General features: G+C 51.3%; 1 protein-coding gene and 1 long non-coding RNA gene across 2 annotated transcripts in view; one reads left to right on the forward strand and one right to left on the reverse strand.

Annotated features, from left to right (window-relative positions):
* LOC140418149 (uncharacterized) overlaps positions 1–16,255 on the reverse strand; it is a 1,069,702-nt gene that overhangs the window by 496,369 nt on the left and 557,078 nt on the right. The gene's annotated exons all lie outside the window — the stretch shown is intronic.
* LOC140418143 (chromodomain-helicase-DNA-binding protein 7-like) overlaps positions 1–16,255 on the forward strand; it is a 242,684-nt gene that overhangs the window by 212,628 nt on the left and 13,801 nt on the right. Inside the window, exons 2-3 of the mRNA XM_072501559.1 lie at positions 4,831–5,025; positions 5,407–5,526. Of these exons, the coding sequence (XP_072357660.1) occupies positions 4,831–5,025; positions 5,407–5,526 (315 nt within the window). The remainder of the gene's footprint in view (positions 1–4,830; positions 5,026–5,406; positions 5,527–16,255) is intronic.

Here is a 16,255-nt window from a genome sequence, read left to right on the forward strand (position 1 = left end):
GTCCCTGGTTATAGATGTTTCAATAAGATTAGGGAGGGTGGTAAAAGAGGTTGGGGGGGGGGGGGGGGGCATTGTTAATTAGAGATAGTATAACAGCTGCAGAAAGGCAGTTCGAGGAGTATCTGCCTACTGAGATAGTATGGGTTGAAGTCAGAAATAGGAAAGGAGCAGTCACCTTGTTGGGAGCTTTCTATAGGCCCCCCAATAGCAGCAGAGATGTGGAGGAACAGATTGGGAAAGGTGCAGAAGTCACAGGGTAGTAGTCATGGGTGACTTCAACTTCCCAAATATTGAATGGAAACTCTTTAGATCAACTAGTTTGGATGGGGTGCAGTGTGTCCAGGAAGCTTTTCTAACACAGTATGTAGATTGTCCGACCAGAGGGGAGGCCATATTGGATTTGGTACTTGGTAATGAACCAGGGCAAGTGATAGATTTGTTAATGGGGGAGCATTTTGGAGATAGTGACCACAATTCTGTGACTTTCACTTTAGTAATGGAGAGGGATAGGTGCGTGCAACAGGGCAAGGTTTACAATTGGGGGAAGGGTAAATACGATGTTGTCAGACAAGAATTGAAGTGCATAAGTTGGGAACATAGGCTGTCAGGGAAGGACACAAGTGAAATGTGGAACCTGTTCAAGGAACAGGTACTACGTGTCCTTGATATATATGTCCCTGTCATGCAGGGAAGAGATGGTCGAGTGAGGGAACTATGGTTGACAAGAGAGGTTGAATGTCTTGTTAAGAGGAAGAAGGAGACTTATGTAAGGCTGAGGAAACAAGGTTCAGACAGGGCGCTGGAGGAATACAAGGTAGCCAGGAGGGAACTGAAGAAAGGGATTAGGAGAGCTAAGAGAGGGCATGAACAATCTTTGGCGGGTAGGATCAAGGAAAACCCCAAGGCCTTTTACACACGTCAGAAATATGAGAATGACTAGAGCGAGGGTAGGTCCGATCAAGGACAGTAGCGGGAGATTGTGTATTGAGTCTGAAGAGATAGGAGAGGTCTTGAACGAGTACTTTTCTTCAGTATTTACAAATGAGAGGGGCCATATTGTTGGATAGGACAGTGTGAAACAGACTGGTAAGCTCGAGGAAATACTTGTTAGGAAGGAAGATGTGTTGGGCATTTTGAAAAACTTGAGGATAGACAAGTCCCCCGGGCCTGACGGGATATATCCAAGGATTCTGTGGGAAGCAAGAGATGAAATTGCAGAGCTGTTGGCAATGATCTTTTCGTCCTCACTGTCAACAGGGGTGGTACCAGGGGATTGGAGAGTGGTGAATGTTGTGCCCCTGTTCAAAAAAGGGACTAGGGATAACCCTGGGAATTACAGGCCAGTTAGTCTTACTTCGGTGGTCGGCAAAGTAATGGAAAGGGTACTGAAGGATAGGATTTCTGAGCATCTGGAAAGACACTGCTTGATTAGGGATAGTCGGCACGGATTTGTGAGGGGTAGGTCTTGCCTTACAAGTCTTATTGAATTCTTTGAGGAGGTGACCAAGCATGTGGATGAAGGTAAAGCAGTGGATGTAGTGTACATGGATTTTAGTAAGGCATTTGATAAGGTTCTCCATGGTAGGCTTATGCTGAAAGTAAGGAGGCATGGGATAGTGGGAAATTTGGCCTGTTGGATAACGAACTGGCTAACCGATAGAAGTCAGAGAGTGGTGGTGGATGGCAAATATTCAGCCTGGAGCCCAGTTACCAGTGGCGTACCACAGGGATCAGTTCTGGGTCCTCTGCTGTTTGTGATTTTCATTAATGACTTGGATGAGGGAGTTGAAGGGTGGGTCAGGAAATTTGCAGACGATACGAAGATTGGTGGAGTTGTGGATCGTGAGGAGGGCTGTTGTCGGCTGCAAAGAGACATAGATAGGATGCAGAGCTGGGCTGAGAAGTGGCAGATGGAGTTTAACCCTGAAAAGTGTGAGGTTGTCCATTTTGGAAGGACAAATATGAATGCGGAATACAGGGTTAACGGTAGTGTTCTTGGCAATGTGGAGGAGCAGAGAGATCTTGGGGTCTATGTTCATACATCTTTGAAAGTTGCCACTCAAGTGGATTGAGCTGTGAAGAAGGCCTATGGTGTGCTCGCGTTCATTAGCAGAGGGATTGAATTTAAGAGCCGTGAGGTGATGATGCAGCTGTACAAAACCTTGGCATGGCCACATTTGGAGTACTGTGTCGCCTCATTTTAGGAAGGATGTGGAAGCTTTGGAAAAGGTGCAAAGGAGATTTACCAGGATGTTGCCTGGAATGGTGAGTAGGTCTTACGAGGGAAGGTTGAGGGTGCTAGGCCTTTTCTCATTAGAACGGAGAAGGATGAGGGGCGACTTGATAGAGGTTTATAAGATGATCAGGGGAATAGATAGAGTAGACAGTCAGAGACTTTTTCCCCGGGTGGAACAAACCATTACAAGGGGACATAAATTTAAGGTGAATGGTGGAAGATATAGGGGGGATGTCAGAGGTAGGTTCTTTACCCAGAGAGTAGTGGGGGCATGGAATGCACTGCCTGTGGAAGTAGTTGAGTCGGAAACATTAGGGACCTTCAAGCGGTTATTGGATAGGTACATGGATTACGGTAGAATGATGGGGTGTAGTTTAATTTGTTCTTAATCTAGGGCAAAAGTTCGGCACAACATCGTGGGCCGAAGGGCCTGTTCTGTGCTGTATTTTTCTATGTTCTATAATTGGGTAATCCTGAAATGACTTTGTTAGTTAACCGTTGAAATGTGGCTGGGGCGTTTTTCATGCCAAGTGGCATAACTTTGAATTGGTATATACCATCTGGAGTCACAAAAGCTGAAATCTCCTTCGCCCTTTCGGATCAAGGTACCTGCCAGTAACCTTTAAGTAAATCCAGTTTGGAAATAAAAGCTGATTGTCCCACTTTCTCAATGCAATCCTCCAAATGTGGGACAGGATAAGAGTCCGTTCTTGTAACTGCGTTAACCTTCCTATAGTCCACACACAACCGTTGGGTACCGTCTGGTTTAGCTACCATCACTATGGGTGAGCTCCATTGGCTGCAACCCACTTCAATTGTGCCATTTTTAAGCAGACCCTCAATCTCTTTGTTAACCTGTGCCAATTTTAAAGGGTTAAGTCTGTATGGATGTTGTTTGATTGGAACAGCATTTCCCACATCTACATCATGTATAGCCATTTTAGTACTTCCCAATTTATCTCCACAAACATCCCCATGTGATATCAATAACTCTTTCAGGTCAGTTCGTTTTTCCTCTGGAAGGTAACTCAACAATTTATCCCAATTTTTAAAAACACCCTCATTTTCCAATTTAATTTGAGGTATGTCAAATTCACAGTCATCTGGATTTGGTTCGTCACTTTGAGTTAGAATCATTAAAACCTCCTTTTTCTCTCCTTCCCTTTCAAAGTACATTTTAAGCATATTCACCTGACACACTTGGCGAGTCTTCCTTCTATCTGGTGTTTTTACCACATAATTCACCTCACTTAATTTCCTTTCAATCTGATACGGTCCACAAAACCTAGCTTTTAAAGGCTCACCTACCACTGGTAACAACACTAAAACTTTATCCCCACTGGCAAAACTACAAACTTTGGATTTCTTGTCCGCTACCCATTTCATCACATTTTGTGCAACTTTCAAATGTTGTCTAGCCAATTCACCGGCTCTATTTAATCGTTCCCTTAAAATTTGACACTCAATCCAATAATGTAATTTCTGATTTCTCACCCACCAATTTTTCCTGAATCAATTTAAGTGGTCCTCTTACCTCAAGACCAAAAACTAGTTCAAAAGGACTGAATTTGGTTGATTCATTAGGTGCATCCCTAATTGCAAGCAGTACGAATGGAATTCCTTTATCCCAATCCTCTGGATAATCTTGACAATACGCCCTCAACATTGTCTTTAATGTCTGATGCCACCTTGAAAACGCAACCTGCAATTCTGGATGGTACGCAGTTGATTTAAATTGTTTTATTCCTAAGCTATCCATAACTTGAGAGTGGCTTGAGAGATGGTGCAGGAGGGAGGGGTTCAGATTTTTGGGACATTGGAACCGGTTCTGGGGGCGGTGGGACCATTACAAATTGGATGGTCTCTACCTGGGCAGGACTGGAACCAATGTCCTCGGGGGTGCTTTTGCTAACACTGTTGGGGAGGTTTTAAACTAATGTGGCAGGGGGATGGGAACCAGATTAGGAAGTTAGAGGTCAGTAAAGAGGCAGCAACTAACTACCAGTAAGGTACTAGATAATAAATTCAATGTGACTAAGGGGAAGAGTAGACAGGGAAGAGATGATGAACGCAAAGGGACACATGGTCTGAGCTGCATTTGTTTCAATGCGAGAAGTGTAGCAGGTAAGGCAGATGAACTTAGGGCTTGAATTGTTACCTGGGAATATGATGTTATTGGTATTACGGAGACTTGGTTGAGGGAAGGGCAAGACTGGCAACTAAATATCCCAGGGTATAGATGCTTCAGGAGGGATAGAGAGGGAGGTAAAAGGGGTGGAGGAGTTGCATTACAGGTCAGAGATGATATCACAGCTATGATTAAGGAGAGCACGATGGAGGATTCGAGCACTGAGGCACACTGACACACCCTTCCTCCGCGTTCTCCACCATGTCCACTCCCCTCCCCCGTGCTCTCCCCCATTTACACCCCCCCCCGCGCTCTCCCCCATTTACACCAACCTCCCCCCCCCCCCCCCCCCCCCACCCTGCTCCTCCCTGTTTTGCCCCTCCTGCCGTCACACTTGCTGCTGTCGGCCTGTAATAACGTCAGCTTCAGCTTGCTGTAACTCCGAATGTCTCTTTCCATGACCCAGGCCAACGTGGAGACCGAGAAAAGCTTGGAGGAATCACAGCCACGACGGACAGAAGCAGACATGGAGACCCGGATCCCTGTCGTGAGCAAGGTGGACGGCACAGTGCTGGCGGGAGAGGAGGCTCCGCGGAGGAGGGAGCTCGACGCGTGGCTGAAGGAGCATCCGGACTTCAGCGTGGACCCCAGCTGCTTGGCGGTGAGCTGGACACCAGAGCGCCTGGCCAAGGCCGGGTCTCACGCACAGATACCAGCACAAGTGTGTCTGTGGAAGATCAGGAAAAGTCCAGGCTTCATCCCTGGCCTGTGCTGGGCTCACCCTCAACTGGCAGCTGGTGCTGAGCGCAGCCAGAGTGCAGTCGGGCAGTGGGTATCAGGGGGTGGGCTGGTGGAAGGAAGGGGTTATTAGCCGGGAGGGGCAATGGGGGAGGGGGGGGGGGGGGGGCGCAGAGGCAGTCTTGCCCAGTCTGGGGAGGATTCGCCAGCTAGTATCCAGGGCACATGGAGGTGAGATGGGCGAGGTGGGGAGGAGGGGTGTGGCAGTGCAGACGGGTGATTAAAAGCAGCGATTGCTTTTCAGTTCATCGAGGACAGGCCAAAACAGAAGAGGCACCGGTGCAGGAATCCCCACAAACTCGATGTCAACACTCTGACGGGAGACGAGAGAGTTCCAGTCATCAACAGGCGCAACGGCAAGAAGGTGAGATATAAACAATGGTCGTCTTCCATTGACCTGGGGAGGAGGCAACTCTGCCGTCTCACATTCAAACTCAAAACCCACCCAAGCCCCCTTACCTTCAATCAAACATCATTTAACGTGTCTGGGAGGAGGACTGGGTGATGTGAAGCAGACTGATTTAACGTGTCTGGGAGGGGGACTGGGTGATGTGGAGCAGACTGATTTAACGTGTCTGGGAGGGGGACTGGGTGATGTGGAGCAGACTGATTTAACGTGTCTGGGAGGGGGACTGGGTGATGTGAAGCAGACTGATTTAACGTGTCTGGGAGGGGGACTGGGTGATGTGAAGCAGACTGATTTACCGTGTCTGGGAGGGGGACTGGGTGATGTGAAGCAGACTGATTTAACGTGTCTGCGAGGGGGACTGGGTGATGTGAAGCAGACTGATTTAACGTGTCTGCGAGGGGGACTGGGTGATGTGAAGCAGACTGATTTAACGTGTCTGGGAGGGGGACTGGCTGATGTGAAGCAGACTGATTTAACGTGTCTGCGAGGGGGACTGGGTGATGTGAAACAGACTGATTTAACGTGTCTGGGAGGGGGACTGGGTGATGTGGAGCAGACTGATTTAACGTGTCTGGGAGGGGGACTGGGTGATGTGGAGCAGACTGATTTAACGTGTCTGGGAGGGGGACTGGGTGATGTGAAGCAGACTGATTTAACGTGTCTGGGAGGGGGACTGGGTGATGTGAAGCAGACTGATTTACCGTGTCTGGGAGGGGGACTGGGTGATGTGAAGCAGACTGATTTAACGTGTCTAGGAGGGGGACTGGGTGATGTGGAGTAGACTGATTTAACGTGTCTGCGAGGGGGACTGGGTGATGTGAAGCAGACTGATTTAACGTGTCTGGGAGGGGGACTGGGTGATGTGAAGCAGACTGATTTAACGTGTCTGCGAGGGGGACTGGGTGATGTGAAGCAGACTGATTTAACGTGTCAGGGAGTGGGTCTGGGTGATGTGAAGCAGACGGATTTAACGTGTCAGGGAGGGGGACTGGGTGATGTGAAGCAGACTGATTTAACGTGTCAGGGAGGGGGACTGGGTGATGTGGAGCAGACTGATTTAACGTGTCTGTAAGGGGGACTGGGTGATGTGAAGCAGACTGATTTAACGTGTCTGGGAGGGGGACTGGGTGATGTGAAACAGACTGATTTAACGTGTCTGGGAGGGGGACTGGGTGATGTGAAGCAGACTGATTTAACGTGTCTGGGAGGGGGACTGGGTGATGTGAAGCAGACTGATTTAACGTGTCTGGGAGGGGGACTGGGTGATGTGAAGCAGACTGATTTAACGTGTCTGCGAGGGGGACTGGGTGATGTGGAGCAGACTGATTTAACGTGTCTGGGAGGGGGACTGGGTGATGTGAAGCAGACTGATTTAACGTGTCTGGGAGGGGGACTGGGTGATGTGAAGCAGACTGATTTAACGTGTCTGCGAGGGGGACTGGGTGATATGAAGCAGACTGATTTAACGTGTCTGGGAGGGGGACTGGGTGATGTGAAGCAGACTGATTTAACGTGTCTGGGAGGGGGACTGGGTGATGTGAAGCAGACTGATTTAACGTGTCTGGGAGGGGTCTGGGTGATGTGAAGCAGACTGATTTAACGTGTCTGCGAGGGGGACTGGGTGATGTGAAGCAGACTGATTTAACGTGTCTGCGAGGGGACTGGGTGATGTGAAACAGACTGATTTAACGTGTCTGGGAGGGGGACTGGGTGATGTGAAGCAGACTGATTTAACGTGTCTGGGAGGGGGACTGGGTGATGTGAAGCAGACTGATTTAACGTGTCTGGGAGGGGGACTGGGTGATGTGGATCAGACTGATTTAACGAGTCTGCGAGGGGGACTGGGTGATGTGGAGCAGACTGATTTAACGTGTCTGCGAGGGGGACTGGGTGATGTGAAGCAGACTGATTTAACGTGTCTGGGAGGGGGACTGGGTGATGTGAAGCAGACTGATTTAACGTGTCTCGGAGGGGGACTGGGTGATGTGAAGCAGACTGATTTAACGTGTCTGTAAGGGGGACTGGGTGATGTGAAGCAGACTGATTTAACGTGTCTGGGAGGGGGACTGGGTGATGTGAAGCAGACTGATTTAACGTGTCTGGGAGGGGGTCTGGGTGATGTGAAGCAGACTGATTTAACGTGTCTCGGAGGGGGATTGGGTGATGTGAAGCAGACTGATTTAACGTGTCTGGGAGGGGGACTGGGTGATGTGGATCAGACTGATTTAACGTGTCTGCGAGGGGGACTGGGTGATGTGAAGCAGACTGATTTAACGTGTCAGGGAGGGGCTCTGGGTGATGTGAAGCAGACGGATTTAACGTGTCAGGGAGGGGGACTGGGTGATGTGAAGCAGACTGATTTAACGTGTCTCGGAGGGGGACTGGGTGATGTGAAGCAGACTGATTTAACGTGTCTGGGAGGGGGACTGGGTGATGTGAAGCAGACTGATTTAACGTGTCTGGGAGGGGGACTGGGTGATGTGAAGCAGACTGATTTAACGTGTCTGGGAGGGGGACTGGGTGATGTGAAGCAGACTGATTTAACGTGTCTGGGAGGGGGACTGGGTGATATGAAGCAGACTGATTTAACGTGTCTGGGAGGCGGACTGGGTGATGTGAAGCAGACTGATTTAACGTGTCTGCGAGGGGGACTGGGTGATGTGGAGCAGACTGATTTAACGTGTCTGGGAGGGGTCTGGGTGATGTGAAGCAGACTGATTTAACGTGTCTGCGAGGGGGACTGGGTGATGTGAAGCAGACTGATTTAACGTGTCTGGGAGGGGGACTGGGTGATGTGGAGCAGACTGATTTAACGTGTCTGGGAGGGGTCTGGGTGATGTGAAGCAGACTGATTTAACGTGTCTGGGAGGGGGACTGGGTGATGTGAAGCAGACTGATTTAACGTGTCTGGGAGGGGGACTGGGTGATGTGAAGCAGACTGATTTAACGTGTCTGGGAGGGGGACTGGGTGATGTGAAGCAGACTGATTTAACGTGTCTGGGAGGGGGACTGGGTGATGTGAAGCAGACTGATTTAACGTGTCTGGGAGGGGTCTGGGTGATGTGAAGCAGACTGATTTAACGTGTCTGCGAGGGGGACTGGGTGATGTGAAGCAGACTGATTTAACGTGTCTGGGAGGGGGACTGGGTGATGTGAAGCAGACTGATTTAACGTGTCTGCGAGGGGACTGGGTGATGTGAAACAGACTGATTTAACGTGTCTGGGAGGGGGACTGGGTGATGTGAAGCAGACTGATTTAACGTGTCTGGGAGGGGGACTGGGTGATGTGGATCAGACTGATTTAACGAGTCTGCGAGGGGGACTGGGTGATGTGGAGCAGACTGATTTAACGTGTCTGCGAGGGGGACTGGGTGATGTGAAGCAGACTGATTTAACGTGTCTGGGAGGGGGACTGGGTGATGTGAAGCAGACTGATTTAACGTGTCTCGGAGGGGGACTGGGTGATGTGAAGCAGACTGATTTAACGTGTCTGGGAGCGGGACTGGGTGATGTGAAGCAGACTGATTTAACGTGTCTGGGAGGGGGACTGGGTGATGTGAAGCAGACTGATTTAACGTGTCTGGGAGGGGGTCTGGGTGATGTGAAGCAGACTGATTTAACGTGTCTGGGAGGGGGACTGGGTGATGTGAAGCAGACTGATTTAACGTGTCTGGGAGGGGGACTGGGTGATGTGAAGCAGACTGATTTCACGTGTCTGCGAGGGGGACTGGGTGATGTGAAGCAGACTGATTTAACGTGTCTGGGAGAGGGACTGGGTGATGTGAAGCAGACTGATTTAACGTGTCTGGGAGGGGGACTGGGTGATGTGAAGCAGACTGATTTAACGTGTCTGGGAGGGGGACTGGGTGATGTGAAGCAGACTGATTTAACGTGTCTGGGAGGGGGACTGGGTGATGTGGATCAGACTGATTTAACGTGTCTGCGAGGGGGACTGGGCGATGTGAAGCAGACTGATTTAACGTGTCTGCGAGGCGGACTGGGTGATGTGAAGCAGACTGATTTAACGTGTCTGGGAGGGGGACTGGGTGATGTGAAGCAGACTGATTTAACGTGTCTGCGAGGGGGACTGGGTGATGTGAAGCAGACTGATTTAACGTGTCTGGGAGGGGGACTGGGTGATGTGAAGCAGACTGATTTAACGTGTCTGGGAGGGGGTCTGGATGATGTGAGCAGACTGATTTAACGTGTCTGGGAGGGGGTCTGGGTGATGTGAAGCAGACTGATTTAACGTGTCTGCGAGGGGGACTGGGTGATGTGAAGCAGACTGATTTAACGTGTCTGCGAGGGGGACTGGGTGATGTGAAGCAGACTGATTCAACGTGTCTGGGTGGGGGACTGGGTGATGTGAAGCAGACTGATTTAACGTGTCTGGGAGGGGGACTGGGTGATGTGAAGCAGACTGATTTAACGTGTCTGGGAGGGGGACTGGGTGATGTGAAGCAGTCTGATTTACCGTGTCTGGGAGGGGGACTGGGTGATGTGAAGCAGTCTGATTTAACGTGTCTGCGAGGGGGACTGTGTGATGTGAAGCAGACTGATTTAACGTGTCTGGGAGGGGGACTGGGTGATGTGAAGCAGACTGATTTAACGTGTCTGCGAGGGGGACTGGGTGATGTGAAGCAGACTGGTTTAACGTGTCTGGGAGGGGGACTGGGTGATGTGAAGCAGACTGATTTAACGTGTCTGCGAGGGGGACTGGGTGATGTGAAGCGGACTGATTTAACGTGTCTGGGAGGGGGACTGGGTGATGTGAAGCAGACTGATTTAACGTGTCTGGGAGGGGACTGGGTGATGTGGAGCAGAATCATTTAACGTGTCTAGGAGGGGGTCTGGGTGATGTGAGCAGACTGATTTAACGTGTCAGGGAGGGGGACTGGGTGATGTGAAGCAGACTGATTTACCGCGTCTGGGAGGGGGTCTGGGTGATGTGAAGCAGACTGATTTAACGTGTCTGGGAGGGGGACTGGGTGATGTGAAGCAGACTGATTTAACGTGTCTGGGAGGGGGACTGGGTGATGTGGTGCAGACTGATTTAACGTGTCTGGGAGGGGGACTGGGTGATGTGAAGCAGACTGATTTAACGTGTCTGGGAGGGGGACTGGGTGATGTGAAGCAGACTGATTTAACGTGTCTCGGAGGGGGACTGGGTGATGTGAAGCAGACTGATTTAACGTGTCTGGGAGGGGGACTGGGTGATGTGAAGCAGACTGATTTAACGTGTCTGGGAGGGGGACTGGGTGATGTGAAGCAGACTGATTTAACGTGTCTGCGAGGGGGACTGTGTGATGTGAACCAACTGATTTAACGTGTCTGCGAGGGGGTCTGGGTGATGTGAAGCAGACTGATTTAACGTGTCTGGGAGGGGTCTGGGTGATGTGGAGCAGACTGATTTAACGTGTCTGCGAGGGGGACTGGGTGATGTGAAGCAGACTGATTTAACGTGTCTGGGAGGGGGACTGGGTGATGTGGAGCAGACTGATTTAACGTGTCTGGGAGGGGGACTGGGTGATGTGGAGCAGACTGATTTAACGTGTCTGGGAGGGGGACTGGGTGATGTGGAGCAGACTGATTTAACGTGTCTGGGAGAGGGACTGGGTGATGTGGAGCAGACTGATTTAACGTATCTGGGAGGGGGACTGTGTGATGTGAAGCAGACTGATTTAACGTGTCTGGGAGGGGGACTGTGTGATGTGAAGCAGACTGATTTAACGTGTCTGGGAGGGGGACTGGGTGATGTGAAGCAGACTGATTAAACGTGTCTGGGAGAGGGACTGGGTCATGTGAAGCAGACTGATTTAACGTGTCTGGGAGGGGGACTGGGTGATGTGAAGCAGACTGATTTAACGTGTCTGCGAGGGGGACTGGGTGATATGAAGCAGACTGATTTAACGTGTCTGCGAGGGGGACTGGGTGATGTGAAGCAGACTGATTTAACGTGTCTGGGAGGGGGTCTGGGTGATGTGAAGCAGACTGATTTAACGTGTCTCGGAGGGGGACTGGGTGATGTGAAGCAGACTGATTTAACGTGTCTGGGAGGGGGACTGGGTGATGTGAAGCAGACTGATTTAACGTGTCTGGGAGGGGGACTGGGTGATGTGAAGCAGACTGATTTAACGTGTCTAGGAGGGGGACTGGGTGATGTGAAGCAGACTGATTTAACGTGTCTGGGAGGGGGACTGGGTGATGTGAAGCAGACTGATTTAACGTGTCTGGGAGGGGGTCTGGGTGATGTGAAGCAGACTGATTTAACGTGTCTAGGAGGGGGTCTGGGTGATGTGAAGCAGACTGATTTAACGTGTCTGGGAGGGGGACTGGGTGATGTGAAGCAGACTGATTTAACGTGTCTGGGAGGGGGACTGGGTGATGTGGAGCAGACTGATTTAACGTGTCTGGGAGAGGGACTGGGTGATGTGGAGCAGACTGATTTAACGTGTCTGGGAGGGGGACTGGGTGATGTGAAGCAGACTGATTTAACGTGTCTGCGAGGGGGACTGGGTGATGTGAAGCAGACTGATTTAACTTGTCTGGGAGGGGGACTGGGTGATGTGGAGCAGACTGATTTAACGTGTCTGGGAGGGGGACTGGGTGATGTGAAGCAGACTGATTTAACGTGTCTGGGAGGGGGACTGGGTGATGTGAAGCAGACTGATTTAACGTGTCTGGGAGGGGGACTGGGTGATGTGAAGCAGACTGATTTAACGTGTCTGCGAGGGGGACTGGGTGATGTGAAGCAGACTGATTTAACGTGTCTGGGAGGGGGACTGGGTGATGTGGAGCAGACTGATTTAACGTGTCTGCGAGGGGGACTGGGTGATGTGAAGCAGACTGATTTAACGTGTCTGGGAGGGGGACTGGGTGATGTGAGCAGACTGATTTAACGTGTCTGCGAGGGGGACTGGGTGATGTGAAGCAGACTGATTTAACGTGTCTGGGAGGGGGACTGGGTGATGTGGAGCAGACTGATTTAACGTGTCTGGGAGGGGTCTGGGTGATGTGGAGCAGACTGATTTAACGTGTCTGCGAGGGGGACTGGGTGATGTGGAGCAGACTGATTTAACGTGTCTGGGAGGGGGACTGGGTGATGTGGAGCAGACTGATTTAACGTGTCTGGGAGGGGGACTGGGTGATGTGAAGCAGTCTGATTTAACGTGTCTGGGAGGGGGACTGGGTGATGTGAAGCAGACTGATTTAACGTGTCTGCGAGGGGGACTGGGTGATGTGGAGCAGACTGATTTAACGTGTCTGGGAGGGGGACTGGGTGATGTGAAGCAGACTGATTTAACGTGTCTGGGAGGGGGACTGGGTGATGTGAAGCAGACTGATTTAACGTGTCTCAGAGGGGGACTGAGTGATGTGAAGCAGACTGATTTACGTGTCTGGGAGGGGGACTGGGTGATGTGAAGCAGACTGATTTAACGTGTCTGGGAGGGGGACTGGGTGATGTGAAGCAGACTGATTTAACGTGTCTGGGAGGGGGTCTGGGTGATGTGAAGCAGACTGATTTAACGTGTCTGCGAGGGGGACTGGGTGATGTGAAGCAGACTGATTTAACGTGTCTGCGAGGGGGACTGGGTGATGTGAAGCAGACTGATTTAACGTGTCTGGGAGGGGGACTGGGTGATGTTGAGCAGACTGTGTCTGGGAGGGGGACTGGGTGATGTGAAGCAGACTGATTTAACGTGTCTGGGAGGGGGACTGGGTGATGTGAAGCAGACTGATTTAACATGTCTGGGAGGGGGACTGGGTGATGTGAAGCAGACTGATTTAACGTCTCTGGGAGGGGGACTGGGTGATGTGGAGCAGACTGATTTAACGTGTCTGCGAGGGGGACTGGGTGATGTGAAGCAGACTGATTTAACGTGTCTGCGAGGGGGACTGTGTGATGTGAAGCAGACTGATTTAACGTGTCTGGGAGGGGGACTGGGTGATGTGGAGCAGACTGATTTAACGTGTCTGGGAGAGGGACTGGGTGATGTGGAGCAGACTGATTTAACGTGTCTGGGAGGGGGACTGGGTGATGTGAAGCAGACTGATTTAACGTGTCTGCGAGGGGGACTGGGTGATGTGAAGCAGACTGATTTAACTTGTCTGGGAGGGGGACTGGGTGATGTGGAGCAGACTGATTTAACGTGTCTGGGAGGGGGACTGGGTGATGTGAAGCAGACTGATTTAACGTGTCTGGGAGGGGGACTGGGTGATGTGAAGCAGACTGATTTAACGTGTCTGGGAGGGGGACTGGGTGATGTGAAGCAGACTGATTTAACGTGTCTGCGAGGGGGACTGGGTGATGTGAAGCAGACTGATTTAACGTGTCTGGGAGGGGGACTGGGTGATGTGGAGCAGACTGATTTAACGTGTCTGCGAGGGGGACTGGGTGATGTGGAGCAGACTGATTTAACGTGTCTGGGAGGGGGACTGGGTGATGTGGAGCAGACTGATTTAACGTGTCTGGGAGGGGGACTGGGTGATGTGAAGCAGTCTGATTTAACGTGTCTGGGAGGGGGACTGGGTGATGTGAAGCAGACTGATTTAACGTGTCTGCGAGGGGGACTGGGTGATGTGGAGCAGACTGATTTAACGTGTCTGGGAGGGGGACTGGGTGATGTGAAGCAGACTGATTTAACGTGTCTGGGAGGGGGACTGGGTGATGTGAAGCAGACTGATTTAACGTGTCTCAGAGGGGGACTGAGTGATGTGAAGCAGACTGATTTACGTGTCTGGGAGGGGGACTGGGTGATGTGAAGCAGACTGATTTAACGTGTCTGGGAGGGGGACTGGGTGATGTGAAGCAGACTGATTTAACGTGTCTGGGAGGGGGTCTGGGTGATGTGAAGCAGACTGATTTAACGTGTCTGCGAGGGGGACTGGGTGATGTGAAGCAGAGTGATTTAACGTGTCTGGGAGGGGGACTGGGTGATGTTGAGCAGACTGTGTCTGGGAGGGGGACTGGGTGATGTGAAGCAGACTGATTTAACGTGTCTGGGAGGGGGACTGGGTGATGTGAAGCAGACTGATTTAACATGTCTCGGAGGGGGACTGGGTGATGTGAAGCAGACTGATTTAACGTCTCTGGGAGGGGGACTGGGTGATGTGGAGCAGACTGATTTAACGTGTCTGGGAGCGGGACTGGGTGATGTGAAGCAGACTGATTTAACGTGTCTGCGAGGGGGACTGGGTGATGTGAAGCAGACTGATTTAACGTGTCTGCGAGGGGGACTGTGTGATGTGAAGCAGACTGATTTAACGTGTCTCGGAGGGGGACTGGGTGATGTGAAGCAGACTGATTTAACGTGTCTGGGAGGGGGACTGGGTGATGTGAAGCAGACTGATTTAACGTGTCTGGGAGGGGGACTGGGTGATGTGAAGCAGACTGATTTAACGTGTCTCGGAGGGGGACTGGGTGATGTGAAGCAGACTGATTTAACGTGTCTGGGAGGGGGACTGGGTGATGTGAAGCAGACTGATTTAACGTGTCTGGGAGGGGGACTGGGTGATGTGAAGCAGACTGATTTAACGTGTCTGGGAGGGGGACTGGGTGATGTGAAGCAGACTGATTTAACGTGTCTGGGAGGGGGACTGGGTGATGTGAAGCAGACTGATTTAACGTGTCTGGGAGGGGGACTGGGTGATGTGAAGCAGACTGATTTAACGTGTCTGGGAGGGGGACTGGGTGATGTGAAGCAGACTGATTTAACGTGTCTGGGAGGGGGACTGGGTGATGTGAAGCAGACTGATTTAACGTGTCTGCGAGGGGGACTGGGTGATGTGAAGCAGACTGATTTAACGTGTCTGCGAGGGGACTGGGTGATGTGAAACAGACTGATTTAACGTGTCTGGGAGGGGGACTGGGTGATGTGAAGCAGACTGATTTAACGTGTCTGGGAGGGGGACTGGGTGATGTGGATCAGACTGATTTAACGAGTCTGCGAGGGGGACTGGGTGATGTGGAGCAGACTGATTTAACGTGTCTGCGAGGGGGACTGGGTGATGTGAAGCAGACTGATTTAACGTGTCTGGGAGGGGGACTGGGTGATGTGAAGCAGACTGATTTAACGTGTCTCGGAGGGGGACTGGGTGATGTGAAGCAGACTGATTTAACGTGTCTGGGAGGGGGACTGGGTGATGTGAAGCAGACTGATTTAACGTGTCTGGGAGGGGGACTGGGTGATGTGAAGCAGACTGATTTAACGTGTCTGGGAGGGGGTCTGGGTGATGTGAAGCAGACTGATTTAACGTGTCTGGGAGGGGGACTGGGTGATGTGAAGCAGACTGATTTAACGTGTCTGGGAGGGGGACTGGGTGATGTGAAGCAGACTGATTTCACGTGTCTGCGAGGGGGACTGGGTGATGTGAAGCAGACTGATTTAACGTGTCTGGGAGAGGGACTGGGTGATGTGAAGCAGACTGATTTAACGTGTCTGGGAGGGGGACTGGGTGATGTGAAGCAGACTGATTTAACGTGTCTGGGAGGGGGACTGGGTGATGTGAAGCAGACTGATTTAACGTGTCTGGGAGGGGGACTGGGTGATGTGGATCAGACTGATTTAACGTGTCTGCGAGGGGGACTGGGTGATGTGAAGCAGACTGATTTAACGTGTCTGCGAGGCGGACTGGGTGATGTGAAACAGACTGATTTAACGTGTCTGGGAGGGGGACTGGGTGA

The sequence above is a fragment of the Scyliorhinus torazame genome, chromosome 5 (assembly GCF_047496885.1).
Source record: "Scyliorhinus torazame isolate Kashiwa2021f chromosome 5, sScyTor2.1, whole genome shotgun sequence".
In the NCBI taxonomy this organism is placed as follows: domain Eukaryota; kingdom Metazoa; phylum Chordata; class Chondrichthyes; order Carcharhiniformes; family Scyliorhinidae; genus Scyliorhinus; species Scyliorhinus torazame.